The sequence below is a fragment of the Mirounga angustirostris genome, unplaced genomic scaffold (assembly GCF_029215605.1).
Source record: "Mirounga angustirostris isolate CCGP_5_RB_7025 unplaced genomic scaffold, mMirAng1.0.hap1 SCAF_11, whole genome shotgun sequence".
Lineage (NCBI taxonomy): Eukaryota > Metazoa > Chordata > Mammalia > Carnivora > Phocidae > Mirounga > Mirounga angustirostris.
This window is the reverse complement of record NW_026991719.1, coordinates 121,750,495-121,776,549: the sequence shown is the minus strand read 5'-3', so window position 1 is coordinate 121,776,549 and position 26,055 is coordinate 121,750,495. Positions and strand designations below refer to the sequence as shown.

At 44.3% G+C, this 26,055-nt stretch overlaps 1 protein-coding gene across 3 annotated transcripts in view; it reads right to left on the bottom strand.

Annotated features, from left to right (window-relative positions):
- The window catches only part of AFF2 (ALF transcription elongation factor 2), a 453,393-nt gene that overhangs the window by 95,062 nt on the left and 332,276 nt on the right, over positions 1 to 26,055 (bottom strand). For all 3 annotated transcript variants that reach the window (XM_064574649.1, XM_064574647.1, XM_064574648.1), the window contains one exon: positions 7,439 to 7,535. In XM_064574649.1, coding sequence (XP_064430719.1) covers positions 7,439 to 7,535 — 97 coding nt within the window. The remainder of the gene's footprint in view (positions 1 to 7,438; positions 7,536 to 26,055) is intronic.

Sequence of the window (26,055 nt, the reverse complement as noted above, 5' to 3'; positions counted from 1 at the left end):
CTTCTTCAACAGATAGGAGCCATGGTCATCCCCGTTCTACACGAGGGTCACCTTTTCTGAAATAACGGGTCAAACCATTTTTGCTTCCAGTTGGCTCTTAGGGCATGCAGCACACCCTCGCCCACGTCTGATTTCAACTCGCTGCAGGCCAGTGGCTTCGCAGTTGGAATGCTCGTAGATGGATAACTCATAAGCTGTAGTGGACAGTATCTCGTTGTCAGCTGTGACAAGCACCGCACGTAAAAACATGGTGCTTCTCCGCATCTCTGTGTGCTCTAAGCATTTTATTGAGATTACAATAAAAAGGCAATCTATGGAGATTATGAGTCAAAATATTTGGTACTAAAAGTAGGAGAGCTAATTACAATGAAAAAAAAAATCAGCACGCAGATTTCTAAACAGTCACAGACTTGCCTGGAGCATATTAAAAATCACATCATACAAGCCCTAAGCAGTTTCTTATTAATCTAGTCTCTATGCTAATAGAGCCAAATGGGAAACACAATCTTGGGACTATGAAGGCCAATGTTATTCTATTAACCTTATATGTTATCCTATTTACTTTCCAGTCTTTAATGAATAAATTAAAATGTCCTCTCATTCTCTAATTGCTGGATAGTTAGGGTATGACAATGTACGGATTTTATTCAGCTACAGTCTGCAGGCTTAACTGCCCAAACTATCATTTTGTGGGGGATTTCAATGAAAGGCAATGACAGATAAACTGTTTACATTAAAAGACTCTATCAAAGTTATTTTGCACCTGGTTTCATCCTAATCCATCTGCTGTTTCTCTAGCTCTGACAGGCTGACCTCTCTTGCCGTGTAGGCCATATTGATGTCATTACTGAAGGAGGCCTTCCCCAGCCTTTCTGCTGATAACAAAGTAAATGGAAATGCAGAGAAACCCCGGGGAGGTAACAACTTGTTCAGCATGATGAGGGAGAACTGTAGCTAAAACAAGAGGACCGATGACAGCAGGGAAGAGTGTCTGTTGTCACAACGAATGCTTTCGCGACAGCACATCAGCTTCCAAAGAGCCGGCTAATAGCAGGAGCAAAATGTTCTCATTAGCAAACTTTAAACGTGAATGTGGGCTTGAGTTTAACCTGACTACTGTGTTTTGAAAGTGTAACGTGCATCCCAGGTATAAGGAACACATCCCCAAAGCGGCCAGAATGTTTGCATCTTCTGCTACCATGGAGGTCAGCTCATCTGCAATGATCTCAGAACGACCTGGCTGGGGAGCTAGCCCAACAATAATAAAAACAAACAAGTGAAACTGGATCAAATATAAAGCCAAAATCAAGAACCTGGGTGAAAAGAAAGCTACCTGTGTGTGAGATAATGAGTGATCTTTAGCCAAAAAATACAATGACGAAGTGCAGGGCAAGAGCTGAGAAGACACGATTGCTCTGTATATGTTAACATACTTGAGGTGCAGCCCCGCCACCAGCACCCAGTGGAAAAGTCCACACATGCCCAGTAACATGCTTTGAATGAAGCGCACATCTCTAAGGGTGCTAGCGCGATCCTTAAGCAGAAAAATAAAAAAGATCCGGTTAAATAAAATGGGGTACATGGGGGCTACTTGCAACGACATATCCAGACACAACTCATGAGAATGCCTTTGTGCTCAAAGCAAATCTGAATTGTTCAGCTCTGTTTTTAAAGCAGCAACACCACTCTAAGCTCTGTACCTCGGCTACAGAGTTGAGCCTGGTCCCTGACCAAACATTTCCCGTCACCGTGCTCACTCTCTAAACTTCCTACGGAGCTAAATGAAGTCCTCTAACATTTCAGTCTAATTCACATTAATAACAAGATGGAATTAATATTAAAATGCCCTAAAGTCTGCTGCTTCTGATGTCAGTGTGAGGTGGCCGGGCCCGAGAGAGCCCTGCTCAGATCCAGCCTGGCTTCAGAGCCCAGGGCCCCCCAGACCGTCCTGCCGGCAGAGTACAAGGCCGCACGCCCAGAGCTGCGCAAATCCAACAGCATGATCATCAGTCGGTGAAACGTTAAGCAGACGTTTACCTGGTTCTGTGGATATATGCAGGAGGGAGCTCTTGAGTTTGGCCACCACACATTCTAGAAGTCTTTGGAATAGGTCAAATTGTGGATAGCTTAAAACTTTAAAGACAGCCATTTTAATAAACCTGTCAATACAATTTCTTTGTTAAGAAAACATTTGAGACTGATTAGGCTGCTTATATTGAAAGAGAAGCACAAGGTCTATATCTTTAGATCTTTTATTGAACTGCAAGCACAGCATGAATAACTGCTTCTTAGCTGTAAATGAAAATTGATTCCAGGTTTAACTCCTCATTTTCAGGGGTCCTTTAAGTCCCAAGAAGCATACGAAGACACATTTGACCCAAAGGAAAACTGCAGGTTCAGTGGGATAAGGTGAGAGCATGCAGAGGACCCCGCACGTATGCGCTCTCCAGAAGCCTGGCCAACTGGGTCATGCCGCCCTAGCCAAACGCCAGTGGATGCGCCATGGCCTCCCTGCCTGCCCCAGAGGCCTGGCTGGAAAATGGCCATGCAATAAGCATGGTGTGGGGAAGGCCAGGGTGGGGTTTTAGATTTGTGATGCCCAGAGCAGCCGGCTGAGAGGTAAAACTGTAGTCAGCTGGCTAACGGACATCGTGTAGCTCCCAACTGCGTTGGCGATAGCCAACTTTGAAAAACGGAACATACCGCAACACGGATGTTTACTCGGATGCTAAGTACAGAACACTGTATCCCATTCAAACCCTGTTCTGAAACATTCCAATGTCCAACGTCGACTTCAAGGGATTATTTCCCATTCTGGGGAAGCTCCGAGAGAAAGGCACGGTGAGTACAGCATCTCCAGGACAGGAGGAGAGAAAGGAAGAACTATAATTGAACGGTATGACTCAGCTGTCTACCCACTTCAGTCCTCTGAAGAGAAACTCTTGTTTAGAGCCACGTAATTTTCCTGGAAGAGATTTAGTGCAGAGGGGAGGAAAGGTCGTTCACATCCAGTGAATGCCTTTGGCGGGGAGGCAGTTAGGATGTTCAGTCCTATTCCTGGCAGATGCCTATGGTCACCGAAGCCAAAATGAAGATCTACCAATGGATCCAAAAGAGGGGACTTCCAATCAATGTTTAAAAGGGCCACAAGGAAGAATAACCACTGATATGTGTAGTGTTTGTGGTTTTCAGGGCATTTTCGTTCTCTCTTCCGAAAGCCACGCTCTTCATGACTACACGTATAATTCCCATGGCCAGGTTTGCCACATACTGACGGTTTTCCAGGTAGTGATTTCAGCAGCTCTCTTTAACATCCTATTCCTTGCAACGAAAGGCAAAGAAATGGAGCCAGCATCCCAAAGCATATGAGACATTTTAGATCGTCACTAGTGGTAAAGCCAAGGATGCTGACCACTGCGTGAAGCGGTAAACACTTACTATGTGCTAAGCAGAGTGTCAAATGATCTTGCCTATATACATTCACTTAGTCACTAAATCCTCACTATGACCCAGTAAAGTAGGTGCTAGTGTTACCTCCACTTTAGAGAGGCTTAGGTCTTTGGCCCAAGGTCATCCAGTAAGTGGCAGAGCCAGATTCAAACTGTGTTTATCCAATGACATCTGTGTACTCTCGCTCTGCCTTCCTACGCTCTGTCAACAAAGCCACACCACCTTAGCAGGCAGCACGGACCTATCTGCTTCCCAAACAGTCCCAACCTGGAAAGCAAAAAACGCAGCAGGCATGGTAGAAAGAACACACAACTTCTAACAAATATTTTCAGGGTACAATCACTATCGCTTTTTCCCTGAAATGATGTGTCTACGTGACTGTGTATCTCTGACTTTAAAGAGTCACTAGAAGGTAAAAGCTTCTGTTAAAAATGTTTTTTTTTAAACAACCTTTAGTCTCCATGGCTGACCATTTGGCATCTTTAATTTCTATATTATAATTCTCCCATTCCGGTCTCATGCTCTATTTTCCTGTTTGCAGGAATAATGCTTAGCATTTTAAACACGTCCTAACTGCTCTGTTGGTGTTTGTGCACAGGACCTGTTCAGCCTAGCCAGCGGTGGGTAGGGAGGGGGGAGGTCGTTCTGATTATGAGAGACTTGAGACTGAGATGCCATAGTAGAAACTGACATGTCTTGATCCTGTGTTTCATTTTCATACATGCATTAGAAATGCATTCTCTTGGAGTCCTTTATGTTGCAAACTCTAGCATAAGGTCTTCCAAAAGGAGCTTTTGGAAAAGACTGGTATCAACTCTCACTAAGCCTAGACAATTCGGGTCTCCTTAGGTGAGTCCAGGTAGAGTGATCATGGTTGAGATGATTTGAGACTCTCTCCAGAAAGCTAATGGCTTTTTTATTGGACTATGTCTGGATGAATGTAGCCACTGGGTTCTGAGAAAGTTTCTAAGTATAATGTCAGCTCAAAGGAATGGTGTGGTCTGGCGCCTTGGACACCACACTGAATGCACTGATGCATTTGTTTCTATGCTTTCCCTCCAATCATCCTACCACAAATAGAATCACTCTGCAATTCTGTTGCTCAGACCAGAGACCCAAACCTACCTAAGGTTTACTGGTGAGGTTCAAGTAAGACAGAGCACCTAACTTAGTATCTATCAGGCACAGAGCAAGGGTGGCTCCGTAAATGGGAGCTCTCAGCACTCCTCCTGGTGTTTCAGGCAGTATGAGGGTCCCAGTCACAAGATGAAAGAAGAGTACCATATTATCTCTGCTGTACTATGTTACCTTGCCTGAGTCAATTCAAAAGAACCAAAAACAGGTGTTCGGACAAAGACTTACACACCCATGCTCACAGCAGCACTATCAACATGTCCATCAACTGATGAACAGACAAAAGGTAGTATATTCATACGATGGAGTATCATTCAGTCATAAAAAAGGAACGAAGTACGATCTATGCTACAACACGGATGGACCCAGAAAGCATTTCAGCAAATGAAAGAAGCCACTCACAAAGGTCTCATACTGCACGACTCATTTATGTGAAATAGGCAAATCCATAGAGACAGATAGCAGATTAGCGGTTGTCAGGGGCTGAGGGAGGGGAAATGGGGAGTCACTGCCTAATGTATGTGAGATTTCCTTCCCGGGTGATGAAAATATTCTGGAACTGGTGACGGCTGCACAATCTTGCGAATGTACTAAACGCCACTGAACTGTACGCTTTTAAAATGGTGAATTTTATGTCACATGAATTTAACCACAATGAAAAAAAAGGAGAATAATTTCAATGCACCCCTCTTTGGAAAAAAAAATGTGAGGCCTCATAAAGGCCTCACTGCTTGGCACTGTCCCTTCCGCTGCTGCCTGAACATTCTCTCTTGGTCTTTAGCCTTCCTGCCTTTTCACGAGTCCTCAAACTTTCTAAGGAGGGCTCATTTGTAAATGTTTATAACCTTGCATCTCCTTCTTGCTTCCAGGGCCCAGCGAGGGGGAATAAGTTGTCATTCTGCCCTACCTTGGATCTCCCAGTTCAACCTCCCCTTCAGATGAGAAGCTCGGTTGATGAAGGCATGACTGGGCTAAGGGCGGCATGCCGCAGAGAGCTGCCAACGCACCAACCAGAATTATCTGACAGTCTCAGGACCGACACAAAGTCACCGAACGCACATCCTAAAAACCCAGATGATTGGGGCCAAGGGACCCAATGCCACTCCTTCAGGTAAATACAGAATAAAACAACTTGAGAAGGTAAAAAAGCAGATTGCGTTTATGTAATCTCATAGAGAGGAAGTCAATGTGCAAAATGTACTTTCACTTATTGTTGATTACTGCTTTAAACATTTCCATTAAAAAGTAATGTCGCATCTGTCAAAATCAATGATCTAGGGGTTTTTGTTTTGTTTTGTTTTATTTACTAACGCCGTGCTTGTCACTCATGTATTAAACGCAGAAAGCAGGAATAACCGACACTGGCATTTCAGTGTGCATTTTGCATCAGCTCTGAAGCCCATGACTCACGTAGGAGAGGGACTGCGTGCATCCAGGACAGGGACAGCGAGCCCCTGGGAGACGACAGGGCTTGTTGTTGACAAGGCCCCACAGTGCAAAGATGCAACTGTTACATCTTGCTAAAAATGCAAGCAGAATAAGGAGGAGAAAGTAAAGGCCAGTCGGGTATTGGCCACGTAACATTACAAATGACCTCAATTTTATTTTACTGTATTGTATTTTCTTTTTTCAGTTTTAAAATTACACCAAATGGTGGGAGTTCCAGTGTGGCAAACAACTATATATGAAAATGGAGTTGGTGAGCCCAGAGAGTTTTTCCCAAGCTTTTCTTTGCTGACTCCTCACAACACATTTACTGAATATGGAATTCTGTATTTTTTTTAAAGATTTTATTTATTCATTTGAGAGGAGAGAGAGAGCGCGCACAAGCTGGGGGACTAAGAGCAGAGGGAGAAGCAGACTTCCCATTGAGCAGGGAGCCCGATGCAGGGCTTGATCCCAGGGCCCTGAGATCACGACCCAAGCCAAAGGCAGACACTGAACTGACTGAGCCACCCAGGCGCCCCTGGAATTCTGTATTCGATAATGACCTTGGCGTACCAGTGCATGAGCACTCCTTAAAACGGTCTGCTTTCAGTTTCCTAACATAGCAGACTCCACCGTAAAAAGAACTTGGTCAGGCACTGGCTTTAATAAAAGGCGCTCCTTCTATGTTCCTCCTCCAAGGTTATGAACGCACCCCGGAGGAGCCCAAACGTGAGACACGTGTCACAGAGAAAACGCACACACATTGCTGACACCACACACCGTCCTGCCATTCTCACGGTTCATAAGCGATACTTGGCCTCTTCAAACCAACAAGTCCAGTCTCCCTGGGAATGCTGAAATCACGTTTCTGCCATCTCATCTGGGGGTAAGTGCTGTAAATACTTATAATGCAGAGTGGAAGAGGACGGGGCAGCAGCAAGTTTTTGCCAAACGCCTTGTGCCTGCAGGTCCGCGCACGCCGCAGGATGCTGGGTGCCGGTTCTCAGCACGTGCTCTCAGGTGGTGCACTGCAGCACTCCCATTTATGCCCTAATTAATTAATGCGTGTGGGCGGTAAGCCTCGCCTCGGAGTCACTAAAGGAAAGTCACACCTCACCCGAGACAACGCTTAGTCCAAGGGAGGGAACGACAGTCTCTCGCTTACTGACGACCTGTACGTGTGTTTGACAAGGGAGCGGAGGGAGGGGGTGAAAGCAGCTTTCAAGAGCTCAGCCTCTCATCACTGTAGCTTGAATGAAACTGAGCTGATTACTCCTGTTCCGGAACACTGTGCCTAGCTTTGCTTCTTTCCCTCTCTCTGCAGCCCAGAGATGAAGCGGAGGGTAGGCTTGTGGATGGCAAAACCCTTCCAGTCTTTTATGCTCCCTCCCCTTAGGTCCCAAACCAAGCGTGAAGCTCTTCCTACCTGGTAGAGCTCAGTGGCGGTGCAGTGAGTGGCCAAGGTCTTCACAGGCTCAAGGTCATCTTCATCACTGCTCAGCTTCAGGTCGTCCTCAAGCATCCTACAAAAAAAGCACAGTGATGTTCGTGTTAGAAGGCGTCTTTTCTAGATCATCCTCAGATACATCTTGCAATGAGGATAAAATATTGGAGCTACAATCTGACAGCTGCAATTCTGTCAAAGGTGCAGAGGGAACCAAGATTCTTTCAGCTAATTAGATATTTGAGCTCTTATATTTATGTCATACTCCACACACATCTTCCCTCTCTACCTTCCCCTAAATCAAGGGGAAAAAAGGACTATTTCAGCATCTCCAGAGATGACTGGAGTCTATATATTTTTACTACTGAAAGTGTAATAAATGTACGGATCAATCACTGTGGAGTGGAACGTGACACTGGATCTCTACAGGAAAAGATGCTCTGAGTCTCCCATGAAAGAATTGGGGCAGGGTAACGGCCCTAAGCTCTAGAGGCTGTTGTCGTAGCCTGCTGGGGCTGTCTGGACCACAGAGGCAAAGGGCCCAGTGACCTTCCACCGCCACGGTGCAGAGGGCTCTCTGGCCACAAAATAGCTGGGCGAGAAATGGCTAGTCATTAACCTTTTGATATATGACTGATCGCTTCCTGTAAAATTTGATCCTAGAGATGTAAGCCCCTGATGTGGATGAGAAATCTTTCTCTCCTAAGGCAAGGTACCTGAAAAATACGAGTGGTCTGAAATTTGGCGATGAACTAGCACTTTCAAAATTGTTTATGGGGCACACAGAGCCTCTTTTTTCTACGGCGCCGCCCGCTCTATCCCCAAACTCGAGCCACAGCAGGAAGAGTGACTTATTATCTTAAAATTCCAGGTACACACAGCCTTCAAAAGGCCTTCATATTGGTGTGAATATTTCTATGTATTAAATACAACTTTAGACCTCATTCCCAGCCTTCAAATGGGGGTGGTCCCAGCCTCCCTGGACGGATGATCTTTTCCTGAGCATGCTTTGCTCTTTCTTGCTTCCAGACTCCAACAAATCAGGCTCAGCTCCCACGCTAGACTTTCCTTCTTCAACTCTGAAAATCCTATTTTGCCTCCATAGCTCAGCCAGATCCCACCTCCTCCACAAAAGCTTTCGAGAAAGAACCCCCACCTCTAAAAGAACACCTTTTCCTTCTGCCCCACCCCCAGCTCCAGCTGGATCACGGCATTGCCTTTTCCACCGAGTGTCCCCACACCAGTCCCTCATTCCTGCGTGGGCTGCGGTTGCAATTTATTCACTTGTCTTCCCAGAAATGATACAGTCCGCTACCCTTGTTTTGCAGACAAGGAAAGAAAGGTTCAGAGAAGCCAAGTGCTTTGCTCCAGATCACACAGCTAGCTAGAGCCAGTCCTAAAACTCCCATCTCCTAATTTCCACCTGGGTGTTTTTTCTAGAAGGGAGGTTGGAAGGCAAAAGGCAATTTCTAATTTGATAAACAAGGGAATACATTGTTTTAGAGGTTATGTCCAAATGTTAGAAAGAGGTTCAGGTCAGCGTGGGTATCCACTCTTAAGTCTCCGAAGAAGGCACAGCTCCCCCACTTTCATGCTCAGCAACATAAGACCGGGATATGTTCCCTGAGGTCTGAAAACCAAAGACTGATACGAAGAATGATTGGTGGGAAGGACAGCTGTTAGAGTTGGTTTCAGATAAACTAAACTTGCAGGATTTATGACTATCCTTCATGAGACGAATGGATGTTTTGAAGATCTCTGAGTATAAGACAAAATGTATCTTCCCATTTCTTTTGCAGTTGGAGGCCGATGACTGTGAACAAATAATTCTTCACAACACATTGTGGCAAATGAAGACTGTATCATTCTCATAAGCTACAGAACTCAAATATTTTTAAACTATCCATGCTGGGCATAGAAGGTTTCATTTTCCTTGTGTGTGTGTGTGTGTGTGTGTGTGTATCTCAATACAGGTAGTCAATGTGTATGTGTTAATTTCCATAGAAGTGTTGGGCAAAAAAATTATCAACAATTCCTTCCATTCAGAAGATCCATTTATGTGTCATGGAAAGTGCTAAGTATTTGACCAGAAGCTTGTAATTTGGACCCTATGAAGGAGGGGTTATCATTAGCCCCATCTTCCTGACTGAAACACTGAGGCTTAGAGAGGCAAGGAACTTACTCATGATCACACAGCTAGGAAATCATGGAGGCAAACATGGAACTCAGACCATCTCCAGCCAGAACTCGAGAGTATATAATGTCTTCCTAGAAGGTGTAATTTATAAAAGGATGGCATATTAAGTAAAATCAACAGCAACAACAAAAAACCCACAAAACATATTGACATGGAGTCAAGATATTTGGATTCAATTGCTGGCTAATCACAAACTCTGATATCTTGGGAAAGTCATTTACTATCTCTGAACCTCATCTGTGTCCCTCCTCTGTTAAATGGGATAATAATTAAACTCTCACGGGGTGGTGGTGGTGGTGAACATAATATCAACTAAAGCAGGTGAAATGCTTTATGAAAGCACAAAATGAATGCAGGATATTGTAGGTTTGGAAATATGTCATCACAGTTAGAAACAATGTACACCATTAACAGCCCTAGCAAGTAATCACAAGCAAAGTCTTCGTGAGACTTTGTTCTCATCTTCATTTGCTGAACAATCTGAAGGTAAGCTTCACGGTGCCCCATGGTGACTGAGGCAATGTCTCACAAAGTCTCAAAGCTGAACCCAGAAATGGGCTTGTGGACTTCAGGCTACTCTTCTTCAGGGAGAACTGGCACATCCAGGGCCAGAATTCATAGACTCAAACTCAACAGTTATTTTACTCTTCAACCAATTCTATGTGATTCTAACACGGAAATGAAAGGCCTTCCAATGTACAATTTTGGAAATAGGTAACCAATTTCCATAGTGACTGACATTAAACACTGCCCCCCCACCCTGTGCTACAAGCTTGGTATGGATTTGGTTATTAATAAAGGCCAATCTGATGCATATATTCAAGTCCTGGTAAACACAAGTCGAGAAGTAACTAGGAAGGCAAACCACCCTTCGTTATCTCTGGAGGTGTTTCATTCTGCTCCTTCACTGACCTATTAAGCTTTATTCTTGAATATACATGTACTTGTTTGCATTTCCCTCCATAGCTAATACTGAACATTACTCTAGGGAAAGAGGAGGATTATGAAAGATTTTGGATTTAATTATTATAGCAGCACCGTTCACACCCACTGCGGTAAAAGTAGTCTCAGCAGAAAAATGGTAAGTTCTTTTCACGAGGTCACAACTCCATAGACAAATTCATCACACACTGGGTATCCCACAATGTGAGAGAATCATGCTCACATGTATGCCTGTGTGTATAATCTTAAAAAATGACAATTGTTCTTCTGCTTTTCAGTTAGATGAAAACAGAACAAAGTAGGCCTCCTTAGTGACTTTAGATATTTGTTCAGGATCTGGTAGTTCACGGTGCCCGTCTTTGCGTGAAAACGCTCTGGTATTTATTTTTACCATGACTTATAATTTCTATATTATTTTTTTTGTCTCCAATATTTATTTACCTCTTTAAAATCACTTCCTTCTTTCACATAGAAATGTACTAACTTTCCTTAAAAGAACATAAGTTTACACATACGATATATTTTGCCATCACAAAAGTGCCACATTTACTCTTTATTAGGCAGGCACTGATTTATATATTTTTTATGTTTTTAGCTCATTTAATCTTTGCTACATCCCTATGAGGTAAGCATTATTATTTTAAGACCTGTAGTATCCCACATGATCGCAAGTTTATTTTTTTTTCTTTTTATTATGTTATGTTAGTCACCATACAGTACATCATTAGGTTTTGATGTAGTGATCCATGATTCATTGTTCACATATAACACCCAGTGCTCCATGCAGAATGTGCCCACCTTAATACCCATCACCGGGCTAACCCATCCCCCCACCCCTGTCCCCTCTGAAACCCTCAATTTGTTTCCCGGAGTCCATAGTCTCTCATGGTTCATCTCCCCCTCTGATTTCCACCCCCCCGATTTCCACCCCCCTTCATTTTTCCCTTCCTTCTCCTAATGTCCTCCATGCTATTCCTTATGTTCCACAAATAAGTGAAACCATATGATAATTGTCTTTCTCTGCTTGACTTATTTCACTTAGCATCATCTCCTCCAGTCCCATCCATGTTGATGCAAATGTTGGGTATTCATCCTTTCTGATGGCTGAGTAATATTCCATTGTATATATGGACCACATCTTCTTTACCCATTTGTCTGTTGAAGGGCATCTTGGCATCAATCAATGTGATAGAACACATAAACAAGAGAAGAGACAAGAACCACATGGTCCTCTCAATTGCTGCAGAAAAAGCATTTGACAAAATACAGCATCCTTTCCTGATTAAAACTTTTCAGAGTGTAGGGATAGAGGGAACATTCCTCAAGTTCATAAAAACCATCTATGAAAAACCCACAGCAAATATCATCCTCAATGGGGAAAAGCTGAGAGCCTTTCCTTTAAGATCAGGAACACGTCAAGGATGCCCACTCTTGCCACTATCGTTCAACACAGTACTGGAAATCCTAGCAACAGCAATCAGACAACAGAGAGAAATGAAAGGTATTCAAATTGGCAAAGAAGTCAAACTCTCTCTCTTCACAGATGACATGATCCTTTATGTGGAAAACCCAAAAGACTCCACCCCCAAATTACTAGAACTCATCCAGCAATTCAGTAATGTGGCAGGATACAAAATCAATGCACAGAAATCAGTGGCTTTCTTATACACTTACAGTGTAACTGTAGAAAGAGAAATTAGGGAATTGATTCCATTTACAGTAGCACCAAAAACCTTAAGATACCTTGGAATAAACCTAACCAAAGAGGTAAAGGATCTATACTCTAGAAACTACAGAACACTCATGAAGGAAATTGAAGAAGACACGAAAAGATGGAAAAATATTCCATGCTTATGGATCCGAAGAATAAACATTGTTAAAAGTCTATGCTGCCCAGAGCAAACTATACTTTCAATGCCATCCCAATCAAAATACCAATGGCATTTTTCAAAGTGCTGGAACAAACAATCCTAAATTTTGTATGGAACCAGAAAAGACCCCGAATCACTAAGGAAATGTTAATTTCTATATTATTAAGAAGTAAAATGGTCCCGAAAACTGTGTCAACAAAACCAAATCCTTGCCCTGAAGAGATGATCCTATAGAAGCTCAAACAACGAAATTTGGGGCAGATGAGAGAGAATGAGCAAAGAGAAGACCGTGAGGGCCCTGGGGAAGGAAAGGAATGCTGAGCCCAGGGTCGTCTCCGTTCCTGACTCTCTGGATCCCGAGCTGAACCTGGTGACTTCAGAGGACTCTTTGCACTGGGACAACCCAGGACACGATGCTGTGACAGGCCCTATGCAAGTTATAACCATAAAATTGTAAGATCGCTCTCTATAAGCCCTGTCACCTCACATAGTGGAATGCTTAGGTGATTCTGAAGAGGACAAAACAGAAGGCTTGGAACATTATTACAGAAGGTTCTACGGAAATGGAGCCTTTAGTTGGGTTTGCTCTCTTGAACTAGTTAGTCCAACTCTTTGAACCTCAATTTTCTCACATGTTAAAATGAGCAAAAATAATACATTACTTTGGAGAGTTTGGGGAGGATCAGAAAAAGCAAGTTTGTACAGATTGCCTAGGAGTCAATATAAGTAGCTACTGTTGACATCCCAGTCATTATTGTTATTGCTGTCATTATTACTACCTGAGAAACAGTGCTTTACAGATTGGGACAATAACACAAAAGACTCTGCTGGTGACCCAAAGACTGGCAGAGGTATCAAATAGCAAAGTGTCACTGGATGCCCGATGAGGCATGGTTCAGAGATCCTTAAGGAGTTTGGAAAGTTTCAGTGCTTGTTTACTCTTCAAGAATGTTCTAAACTCATCATGGCTGTTCCAGGTTTCCTGAGATCCTCCCAGATTGCTTAAGATCCCCTGGAGATTTGCAAGCCTATCATAAGACGAAACACACAGACAGTTCCAAGTGAGAGTTTAAAAAGAAATGAGTGGCCCTGACACGCTGCTCCTCCTATCTGTGGAGTGACCTGCAGATCCAGAGAAATGAGCCAAAGATGGCCCGCACTGGAAGCTGTGCTCACCTTGAGCACCCTGTCTTTGGGTATGCCACTCTTAGGAGGCGTTTCTAATACACATCTGGCTCTAAACTTTGTATAAAAGGCATGGCTTCAGAGGTCGTTAGTTGATCCAGAATCCTTGTTCAGAAACAACCTTCAGAGCCCTGATTGTGTATGTTGCAAACCTACACTGTGCCTTTTTGTGATTACAAAATGGCGCCCCTCCGGGCAGACATTTTGTCAGGCGCACCACCTGATACGGGCTGGAGTCCAGCTTTCAAGTATCCATGGAAAGAGCTGCAATGCTGGTGACCGACACTCCAACAGACCATGGCTACTACAGTTGGAAGTGCCTAGAAGGGTTATCTATTTCACCTTGTCACCCAGGGGAGATATCTACAATATCCCAACACATGGCCAGAAGCCATTGTCTGATGGGTAGCAGGCCACGCCCTTCTATTGTTTAGGAGCTTTGATTGTTAGACAGTTCTGCCAGTTAGGAGCTTCCATGTAGTAGCTTGAGTCTTGTTCTCTATAGTCCACACTGGGAGCCAAGTGCTGCTGTCTACATTGTGCGGTGGCAGGGTTGGGGGTGCTCAGGTGATTCTGAAGAGGAAAAGGCAGAAGGGGTGCTGATTCGCTCAGGTTTTGGGCTCTAAACAAAAATTAGGAACCATCTTACTGTGGGCCCTCTTCTAGAAAATAACTTAGCCCTACTGACTCTTTAAAGGGCACTTCCTCTTCATAAAGTAAGCTGGGAGGAATGAAACATGACTGGTTTAGAATTACTCAGGGAATTATATATTTTCCTACTTAGTGCGATGTAGTCTCTGTAGCATTGAATCATTTGTTGGTAAGCAAGACAGGCGATGAGGAAGAGGCAATGATAGTTTTCCAAAGCACTCATTCTGTTTCCCTGAGGTAAGGGTGCTCAGGCTTTTTTTCTTGGGAGAAGCTGCATTTAATTTTCTCAAGGTTTTAACTTAAAAGTCTGCTTCCATGACCAGCCCACTGGGAATCCTGGAAAATCCCAGTCTGGGGGCCATGGCGGTGAAAAACAGTTTGAAGATCTCGACTATATTGCAGAGGGATAAATCTCCCAAGACCTGTCAGGTGGGGCCCTCTAGCCCAGTGCCACCCAGTGGGCCCAGAGCCCGGGTCTAAATTAGATCATGCACCCTGCCATGGGCATGCAGATCAGAGGAGTGTCTTCTGTAACTGATGGCCTGTAAGGGTTTCCTAAATGAGCACCCCGTAAAGTTATTCTGGTTCCTTAGCAAGAGAACTGGGAGTTCCTTTAGGAACGATATAGTCTAGGGGTTGGCAAACTGAGGCCCTCGATCCAAACCAGCCCTCCCCCAGTTCTCAAATTGCCCTTGAGTTAAGAATGGTGTTTACCTTTTTAAACAGCTGAGAAAAACAAAATCAAGAGAAGAATATCTCATGACATATGAAAATTATATGGAACTTAAATTTCATTATCCATATAGAGCTGTACTAAAACATGGCCATGCCCATTCATTTGCATATTGGCTATGGTTTTGAGCTGTTATGATGGCTGCATTCGGTAGTTGTAACAGAGAACACACCGCCCAAAACACCTGGAATATTTACTGCCTGAGCCTTTACATACAAAAGTTTGCGGACCCCTTGCTTTAAGCCAATGGTTTTCAAACTCTCTTCAAGAATCCTTCCCCTGCCCAGTGAAATCTTACAAGGAACTCCAAATGAAAAAGAGATTAAGGTAGTGCTGTTTCCGTCACAGCCAGGATTGGCGGGGGGGAACGTCTGGAGTGCCCCAGGGATTAGAGGAACACAGTGCGAAGACAACTCAGCTACTCGAGTCTTACTTTTGGGAGTAATTCTGGCTCCATGGATATTGCATAGAATTTAGTTGGAGAACCTAAATTTTGGTTATGTAACCTCTCCGAACCTCAGTTTACTCCCCTGTGCAATGGGAATGAAATAATATGTCTCTCGGAGATCAGGAAATGCTGACCAGTCAGTTTGGGCAGAGTGCTGAGTACATAAAAGGCAATAGTAGGAAAAAAGAAAAGAATAAATATCCTTTTTTTAGATGTACATGGGGTACGTATGGATTTATATCTATACTGCACACATAAGCCAAAGCTAATAGCATGAGCCTTGATATATATGACTATTGACTTGTATCCAAGTGCACCTCTTCAACCTTGGACTTCCTTAGAATTGATCACATAAATTCAGCACCATACCAATTTTCTGCTCTATGGTCATTACTTTGAATTTGATTTTCATTTTCTTGGTATATTTCTCTGGGTTATATAATTTTCTCCCAATGCGGGAACTCAAGTTATCATGCAAATGACAAACTGCCTAATAGAATTCAGATAGCTTTCAATCATGTTACACACAGCATAACACTACTGTATCATTTTTCAGGGGTGTGTGTGTAAAAACATCTAAGAGTGGATTTCCCCAGAGAAGACCATAGCCCAGTGAACCCACCTGGACCTGAAATCAAATGCTGAGATAATTCCAAAGGAGAAAAGAGAATCTTTTGCCCTAAAAAATATCTCAGGCGTGGATCTTGATATTTGAAATTGCACTCTTCAGTAGGACCATACAAGTCACCTTGAACGAACTTTGAGTCATACTGGGTAATAGAGAGTCATCCAAGTAGATTAATAGGGATTCACCCAAGACCATCTACTAGGCCCGATAGTTGTGGGTGAGACACAGCTGCAGCCCTTAAGGGCACAGGCTGTAGAGTTGGTCTGTGCTAATCTGAACTCCAGCTCTAAAACTTACCGAGTGTGGACTTGGGCAAGTTACTGAATTTAGAGCTTCAGTGTTCTAATCTGTAAAATGGAGCCCAAAACAGTACCTAGTTCAAAGGATTCTTATGAGGATTGCATGTGATTATGTACGTAAAATGGTTGGCAAGCAGTCAATAATGACTGCTACTGTCATTATTACTTGCCATGACTATGCTTGAAACATAGTCATGGGGAAGGAACCAAGAGTAGGACACAATACCTCCCCCTAATCAGCTTGCCCTTTAGCAAGGACAAAGGCTTCATAAACAAACAATGACAATGTCCTCATTCAATGCTACACAGAGAGGCTGGTGAAGCTACAAGGAAGCAGTGGTCTTTGAGCAATGCCTTGAAGACAGAATGAATGAACTGCCAGGGGAGTAAGAAAGGAAAGGGCAGCCTAAGGAGCACAGAGGTACCAAAAGACTTGAGGTTTCCAGAAGAGTGGGCCACTTGGTTTGGCTGGAGTATACTACGTGTAGGTGCTATTGAAAACGGGGGGGGGGGGGCAGGTCTAAGGAGGTAGGTTCGGGTGAGACTTTTTCCAAAGAATGGGGAGTGGGACAACCAAAGTTTTTAGGTGGGGGTGGGGGTGGGGTGAGCATGGAAGGTCAGAAGTAAAGATCTCTGAGAGCAGAGACTATAAACTGACTGGAAGAAGGAGGTAGCAAGGGAACCGGTTAGACCACCAGTGGAGTGGCCCAGGTGGCAGAGGGTGGTGGCCTGGGCCAGGGCACAGACAGTGAGGATGGAGAAGAGAAGGGACCAGATTCTAGAGACAGGTCAGAATGAGAATCAACTGAATTGGGACGCTGATGATGGTGACATCCCAAGGCTCTTTGGCCACTCTGAGGCCACTGAATGAATATCACGAATTCCACCAAACTCCCAAGCAGACACACACACTGTCACACTAAGTCACCTCTCTATATTGGTGGCTGTCCCTTCGATCTCCCCAGGCTCTGACACTGCACTGGGACCTCGGCTCCTGGGTAGAAGGAGTGTCTCTCTCTAGCACTCAACCTGTCTTTCTGGACACACACCTGGTGAGCTCCGTTCCTAATTGATGAGGAAACGCTGACTTCTTGCCATGAAGCCTTCCTTCTGGGGTTGGCCCTTTCAGCCTTCCTTCAGCTTCTTAGAGTAACCAGAGCTGATTAGAGAGAAGAAACCCCTATGGTTACCTCCAAGGTACCCCCCAATCGCAGAGGTTACTTCATTACTTATCCCTGTATATCAGCTCTTAATTATTAACGGATTAAGTAAAGAACTCCTTTATTGAGCTGGTCCATTAATTTCTATCTATGGAAACTCTTCAAAACAACTGAAATATTAAGTTGCTGTTAAGTGCACTACAATTAAATTCAGTGGGGACAAGGACCAATTCTTGGATCTGAGACACCACGAATTCTCAGCTGCTGGTAGCACAGCACTTTAGCTCGGGGTGCTTGAAACTCTTCCTCAAACCCATTTCATGAGAAATGCTGTCCAGAAGGTCTGTTTACCTGAATTGACACAGCAGATAGGATTTCCTTTATGCTGCTGCATAAAGAATTCACGTGTTACTTCAGATTGTTTCAGCAAAACGGTCACACCTGACAATTTAGGCCCAACTAAAATATCGACGGGCAATGTTGCTCCATTTTTCAGGAAAACCCCACCTGATTTCTATGCTCAGCGCTTTCTGTCACATCAAAAGGAACCCCCCCTACACACACTTTTGCTTACGGTAGAAGCTTTAAAACGGTTTACCGAGTGTGGACTGTGGACTTGGGCAAGTTACTGAACTTAGAGCCTGAGTGATTGAATTGGTGAAGATACAGTGATTTACTTGTCGAATTTGGACAGTCTAGTACCCACATAATGAAAGAAAGGAAGGCTTGCCAATGGTGCCACCTCCCCTGATCCAGAAAAGACGACAGCAAAACAGAAGGTGCCCTATGAAGGCAGAGGAAGTTGTGGGATATTCTGTTATTGAGGCGCCCATTCCAGGTTTCAATGAAGGGATTGTGTAGGCCGCGGGTCTATTCTGCAGGGGGTGGGACAGAACGTTCTCTGCCTTATCAGAACCTGGGAGGCGATGGGAAATGGTCTCATGACAGCCTCCCGGAAGACAGAGGGGGCAAGTGCACATCTCAAGATCTTCTTGTCCTCTCCTCTTCTGGGAGGATCACTGGGTGTTCTACCAAGATTCCGATGAGCTGTGGTTCAAGCCTTGGCCTGCATGGCCTATGTGGTTACCTGCACGGTCGTGGTGCCGTGGGAGGGCTGTTTCCCTCCTGCCACCAGACATCCCAGTCAGTCGAGAACGACTCCTCACGGGAGCTGCTTTTCAGATTCTGGTGCCAGGCTGAACGTTCTCATTTACTGATGTTTCATGTCAAACGTGCTGCCCACACTTAAGTTCTAACAAAAGCTCGCGGTATCATTACCATAAGCATAACAACAGCTAATGGACTTGTTTCTCTGCTCAGAGTGATGAATGTGAGCTAAACTAGCCATAGCTCAAGTCCAAGGAAACACATCTGCAGGAACTAGCCAATATTCAGAGTCCTGGGAGACCAGCATCTTCCCTCTCGGTAAAGCCCACTGACTTGCATAGGATTCCTGAGCACAGTGATAGGCTCAGTGTAGGGACTGAACCTTCTCTGCAGACAGGCCCGGGTTCAAACCCTCCCCAGCTGTAGCTGTGTCATCTTGGACCAAATCCCTTGAACTTCTGGGTGCCTGGGTGAAAGAGGGATCATAATAGCACCACCTTCTAGGATTCTATAATCATTAAATGAAAGAACCCACGTCAAGTCCCTAGCACACAGAAATCAGCCAATTTTTATCATCTATTGTGGTTACTGGCTCAAGACAGTTCAGCCTAGATTATCCTAAACATGTCAGATGTCATTTTATTTGAAAACAAGAAAAATTAGAGAAATGTGTCCTCGTGTTAAAGCAAAAGTTACAGGAAGGAACTGTACCTTTGCCATGGATAGCTTTTGCACACCAGAAGTAGAATAATTTTTTGAGTACAGAGTCTTTATTAATATTGTCATATCAACATTTTCAAATCTGGAATATTCAAATCTACATAAAATGCAACTGGACCACATATCTATCTTAAAATATTAATCTACCAGATTCTAGGAGTGCATTAGCAGCTTGCTTTGAGAAATCTATTAGTATGCTACATCGTGTCATCAACAAATAAAATGATAAAACCATATGATCATCTTAATCAATGCCAAAAATATGCCTGATAACATTTTATCCCCATTCCTGACCCAGGCCCTTTAAAACCTAGGTAGAGAAGGGGTATATCCTTTCTGGATAAGGAATATATAAAGGAAGAAGTATCGATCTAGAGGTATGTTTTAAGTAGGGAGGAAGGTTAGATCAATTTTTAAACATGTATCTTAAAGTAAAAATGGAATCACAGATGACTATGTTTTAAGTGTTTCTAAAAGTCTGTATTAATGTCGATTCACTGGGTAGACAGAAGGAACACAAACAGACTAATATCATCCAATGACACCATTTGTTCTGATAATTACTCCAATTTAAGCAGTTTTGAGGCACCACATATGGTTTCCACAAGGGATTCTTTCCACGTAGGTAAAGACAAAATTAGAAAGGGACATGAAAAACCTCAGTTTCCACTTCCACATTTCATAAAGTATTAATCCTTCATAAATACATCAGCAGTTTATTGACATTCACATCTGCCTGCAAGCCTTACAAATGCAGAGATGCTGGGTAACAGGACTGAAAATTTGATCCTATTGTTTGAACAAAATGAGAATTGTTTCAGAAGGGGCTCCACAATGTCTAGGCATATATTTTCCCTAAGTAACATGCATTTCCCTCAGGAATTCAACATTTATGTTGATGCACTTGGCTGCAGAGCCAATCCCGCACTGGCTCTAATACAGAGGAATTTTCTGAACATTTTGAGTAATGGGACTGAAATAATTTAACGGCTCCTTCTGTGCATGTTAAATGAGTTGCATGATATATTTAGCTTTTGCAGAAAACTTGTTTACACTATAAATTACAGCACATGGCACAATCACACTGATGTGGAAAGCCAGCCATGTTGAGTCATTTTGGCCATCTCTCTCCAAACTTCAGCTAGGGGCAAATGAATTCACTGCGGCTCACCGACACACTGTGTTTCCTAACCCTGTGACCCTGCTGAATACAGGTGAAGGCCCTCATCCGAGCACTGCCCTTGACTCCAAAAACAGAGCTGGATTTCTGAAAGATGAGGATTCTCAAAACAGGAGAGGGCCCACTGCTGACAAGTGAGTGGCATCCCGATCTCAGTTTTTATGTACTATACCAATCCTCCATGCGTCAGAAGGGATGGGCTTTCTTTTTTTTTTAAATTCTTTTATTGTTATGTTAATCACCATACATTACATCATTAGTTTTTGATGTAGTGTTCCATGACTCATTGTTTGTGTATAACACTCAGTGCTCCATGCAGAACGTTCCCTCTTTAATACCCATCACCAGCGTGGGCTTTCTAATTCTCAAACACAGAAGCAACCCAGGTGCCTAAAGATTCAGGGCTCTGGTAAATCCAATCTCCTAAGAGGTGACACGACATAAAGGAAAGAGCAAAGACTTGGAAGCTGGATGGACTAGAGGTCCAGTCTGGGCTCTTGCGTTTACTAGCTGTGCAAATCTAGGCCAACTGATTGACCTCTCTGGGCCTTTGTTGTCTACCTCTAGAAGGAGGCTGCTGATACCTACTTTGCTTGGTTGTTGTGGAGGGTCACTTAAATAACATGTGAAAAGAGTATGATGGTGAGTGCTTAATAAATGCTACTATCTCCGTTATTACTGATATTAGTATGAATGGGAGATCAGTTCTTACAACAATGCATTCAGAAGCAGCATTAAAGGAATCACCGCAGTGGGGTGCCTGGGTGGCTCAGTCAGTTAAGTGTCCGACTCTTGATTTCGGCTCAGGTCATGATCTCAGGGTCCTGAGATCGAGCCCCGTGTTGGGCTCCATCTCAGGGTCCTGAGATCAAGCCCCATATTGTGTTCCATACTCAGCAGGGAGTCTGCTGAGGATTCTCTCCCTCTCCCTTTGCCCCTTACCCATTCTAAGACAAATATATCTTAAAAAAAAAAAAAGAATCACCACAGAGGAAATCACCCATCTCTGGTAGAAGAAAAGAGTTTAAGAACCACAGAGAGCCAGTAAAGTATGTTTTACATACAGTAGGTAAACATCGTAGAAAATTGAAAATATATTCTTTCATGATTTGGCTTTAAGTAAGAAAGTGCCAATTCTTTTTTTTTTTAATTTTTTTTTAAAGATTTTATTTATTTATTTGAGAGAGAGAATGAGATAGAGAGCACGAGAGGGGGGAGGGTCAGAGGGAGAAGCAGACTCCCTGCTCAGCAGGGATCCCGATGCGGGACTCGATCCTGGGACTCCAGGATCATGACCTGAGCCGAAGGCAGTCGCTTAACCAACTGAGCCACCCAGGCGCCCAAGAAAGTGCCAATTCTGAATACCTGCCCCAGCACTAGGCTATTTCTATCCTCTTATTCATAGACTTGCATTCGTGATAGATGGGTAACTAGCTGTCTAGATAGAGAAACAGAGAGCTATAAATATAGATATATGGAGAGTGGCAGATACCCATACTGGCCTGTAGTTATCATCTCATTTCTAGAACTATAAAATATATTCCAAATAAAAATGTAATCAGTCCCCCCCGCAAAAAAACTGCTCCAGTCCCTCTAGGAATAACATGTTAGCCAAATCAAAGCACTTCACACCTTTCGTGTAATACCTGTCAGATGTATAATTAAGACTTGAGGGCTCACACCTTGCCCCTATCTCACAATAAATCTAAGTCAGCCAACGCTTACTCAGGGAAGCTTAATGTATGCCAGACATTCACTTCACTAAGGGCACCAATGGGCCACTTCATTGACTCTTTCCAAGAAATCAAGAAAGTTGTACTTGTATATTTTTTCTGTTTTTAGGCAAGGAAACTCAGGCTCGGAAAAGTTAAGAAGAGTGTCCAGAGGATGAGAGGAAATACTTGCAAGTCAGATACCTGATGAGAGTCTAGTACCCACAGTAGGTAAAGCAGCCTGGAAACCCCAACAAGAACATGATAGGGAGCCCAATTAAAGAACGGGCAAGGGATCTGAATGGACACTTCTCCAAGGAAGATCCACAAGTGGCCAGGAAGTAGATGAAAAGATGCTTGGTATTGTCAGCCATCAGGAAATAGACATAAAGTGGAAACCACCCAAATGCTCATGAAATGAATGGCTAGACATGATGAGGTCAATCCATGCTGGAATATTATTCGGCCGTAAAAAAGGAGTGAAGGGCTGGTCCATGCTACAATGTGGATGCCCACCGAAATCATGATGCTAAGGGAAAGAAGCCTGACACGAAAGGCCACATATTAAATGATCGCATTTATATGACATGGCTCAAACAGGCAAATCTAGAGAGGCAGAAAGGAGATTACTAGTCACAGGGGGCTGGGGTGAGGAGGAAGGGGGAGTGACTGCTAATGGCACGGGGATTCTTAGGGGTAATGAAAATGTTCTAGAATTAGAGAGGGAAGTGATGGGTGCACAACGCTGTGACTACGAAAAACCACTGACTTGTTCACTTTCAAAGGGTGAATTTTATGGTATCTGAATCTCAATAAAGCTGTTATTTAAAAAAGTCACACAGCTGGCCAAGTGGGAGAGAGTGAGCTGGGATGACAACCCACACCTGCCTGATGCCAAAGCCTGGGTCCTTAACCACTCCACGGGCTGCCCTACATGACAGAGATTGGCAGTAGGTCTCACGTGCATTCCTCCTCACATCTTCAGAAAAAAATGCTGAGAGAAAAAGAGCTATTTTTCCCCACGTAATCCCTCTCGCCCTCCATTTTTCCTACATTAAAACTGCAAGTGATAGAGCCAGCAGAAGCTGCACCAAGGGAAAAGGGCTTTGTCTTTTCCAGGAGCGACAAAGCATTACATTAAAGAGACAACCCTCTGGATGGGGCGGAGACCAAGCCAAGAACCCTTCAGCAAAGATGCTCCACCCCTCCTAGACTTCACAATTTCCAAACCTGAGGCTAGTAAAGAGAGGAATTCGTCCACGCAGAGGCTCCTCTCTCCTCCCCCCCAACCCCCATAACACCCACAGGCAGGCACATGTTTAATGTGGGCTGACAATTTGGATGAGCTGATGTAAGGGGACGTCAGGACTGATGGAAGGAGGCTCGCAGTTTAGCAGTTAAAGGAAGGAGAAGCCCCGATGAGGAGGCAGGGTTGGCCCTTGGCCAATCCTTTTACAGGTCAAGGAAAGGAGTTCCTTCTTGGTCGTCTGACAGCCGGCTGCCTAGATGCGCAGCAGTACCCCCCTCCCCTGCCGTTGAGTGGGAGCCAGGCCTGGAATCGATTTTCCAGACCCTGACAGGTGGGATTCGGGGAGCGGGCACCTATCAGGGCCCAACGCTGGAGAGCAGCTCCCATGTAATGCAAATATAAGATCACAAACCCAATTTAAGTTGGGGTTCCCTTGAGCAGAGGGTGAATTTCCCTGTAATCGTCCTCCGGTTGTCTACGTCTAGCCTTCACAACCCCAGATGGGACACCGTGAAGCACGTCCCCACCCTGCCCCCACCCTCAGGCTCCAGTCACCAGCATGAAGAACTAGATACACACCTCGCTGGTCCACCTGCCGTCCCCCGACCCCGACCAAGGGACACCTGCCGCACTAACTGGTGGCCACGTTCAAGCGCAGACTATTTGGCTGCCCTGTTGGTTTCCGGCCCGCCGAGTAAGAGGGGTTCCCCCCTCTCCTTCTTCTCGCCTTCTGCTATTTTGAATTGCCCACCTCTCTCGTAACCGAGGGAGCTGCTGTGGCTAATGGGCGCCTTCGCTTCAGCCCAGCCAGCTTGCCTCAGTTTGACAGCCTCACAATAGCCACCTTCCCTCGGAATAAACAAAACAAAAACCAGGAAAAAGAAAATCTGTTGTGGGTTTGTTGGTTTTTTTTTTTTTTTTTCCTGCCATTACTTTATCAATTGCCCAAGTAGTGGTTGAACAGGCTTCTCTTAACTTGGTAACTGCAGTAGCAATGTTACCTGGAAATGTCTGCTTTCAGATGCCCCCTGAGTCAGCTCTCTCCGTCTATGGCATTCTGAGAGGGAGGAGAAGAAAGGGGCTCAAAGGGGGGCGGTGAAGATTTCACGCCCCCAAATGCCCACTGTCTGGGATGGGACAGATGAACTGAGCAACTGATCACTCCTGCCATCTGAGGGGACACGTTTAACCAAGGTCTTCAGACTCGCTGCCGAGCAGAAAAGGCGAATTCAGGAACCAGGCTCTTCTGGGTTGAAGTCCAATTCATATGGAGTCCTAACCCCCACTACCTCACAATGTGACCTGATTTGGAGACAGGGTCTTTACAGAGGTCATCACATTAAAGTGAGGTCAACAAGGTGGGCCCTAATCCAGTGCGACTGGTGTCCTTATAAAAAGGGGGAATGTAGACACAGAGACACATAGAGGGAAGACAATGTGAAGACACAGAGAGAAGACAGCCATCCACGAGCCAAGGAGAGAGGCTCGGAACAGATCCTTCCCTCATAGTCCTCAGAAGGAACTAATCCTACCAACACCCTGACCTTGAATTTCAGGTCACCAGAACTGGGAAACAATACGTTTCTGTCATCCTAAGCCTCCCCACATGGCAGCCCCAAGAAACTAATACAGGGCTTTACCCCACTTCCCAGGGCCCCCAAATACGTGGCTTGGAGGGAATGCATTCACACTCCCAACCTCTGCCTTTTTATATACTTGCCTCACCATCTAATGACCCGGGGAAAGGAACATTTAGGGGTGAGACAGGAACATGTTTGCTATGAGAAAAGATCAACTAAGTTGATGGTGGGGAGCATCCCAGGGACCGATTTTCTAAAGTAGGAAATAACTGAAACTTGGGTCATCCGAGGCTCTTGAGTGAAAATATCTCCCTAGCTAAACTCAGCCAAACCCCGTGTCTCTCTTCACCCTACTTAAAATACTGATTATTTTTAAGAGAGATTATTGTCATTTTGTTTTGGTAAACCTCATTGATTTCACTTCTACTCTTGTGAGTGGTAAAGCTGAATTTTTCTTCCAGTGATTTCTGACAATGCCATTGGAAGGCAGATTCCGACTCTTTAAATATGTGACATTTTAGAATAAAACATAGCTATACCATGATTTTTGTCCCCATAGAGAGCTTAAAACATCACCCTTTTGGCACATGCTGGACAGAAGACCTCAAAACAAAAAGCAAGTCATACAGCATGAAGGGTCAGAGGCCAGAGAGTGTGACATAAAGGAAAAGGCCAGAATGCGAGATAATTAACTGATGCTGGAGGCTTATGTCTCCTACATACGAAGTTGAGAGAGAAAGAGGGTCCAGACATGGTTTTCCCCCAATCCACCTGCCTGCAAATGGCACTCTTCCCCTTGATCTGCTTGCTTTTCCACTCTTTCTGGGTGGCATCATCCACTGCCCTGATCCCCACATCTACATCTTTAGTCTAGAACATTCTCATGAGCTCTGGACTCATAGATCCAGCTCTCCAATGGACAGCCCACCAATATATC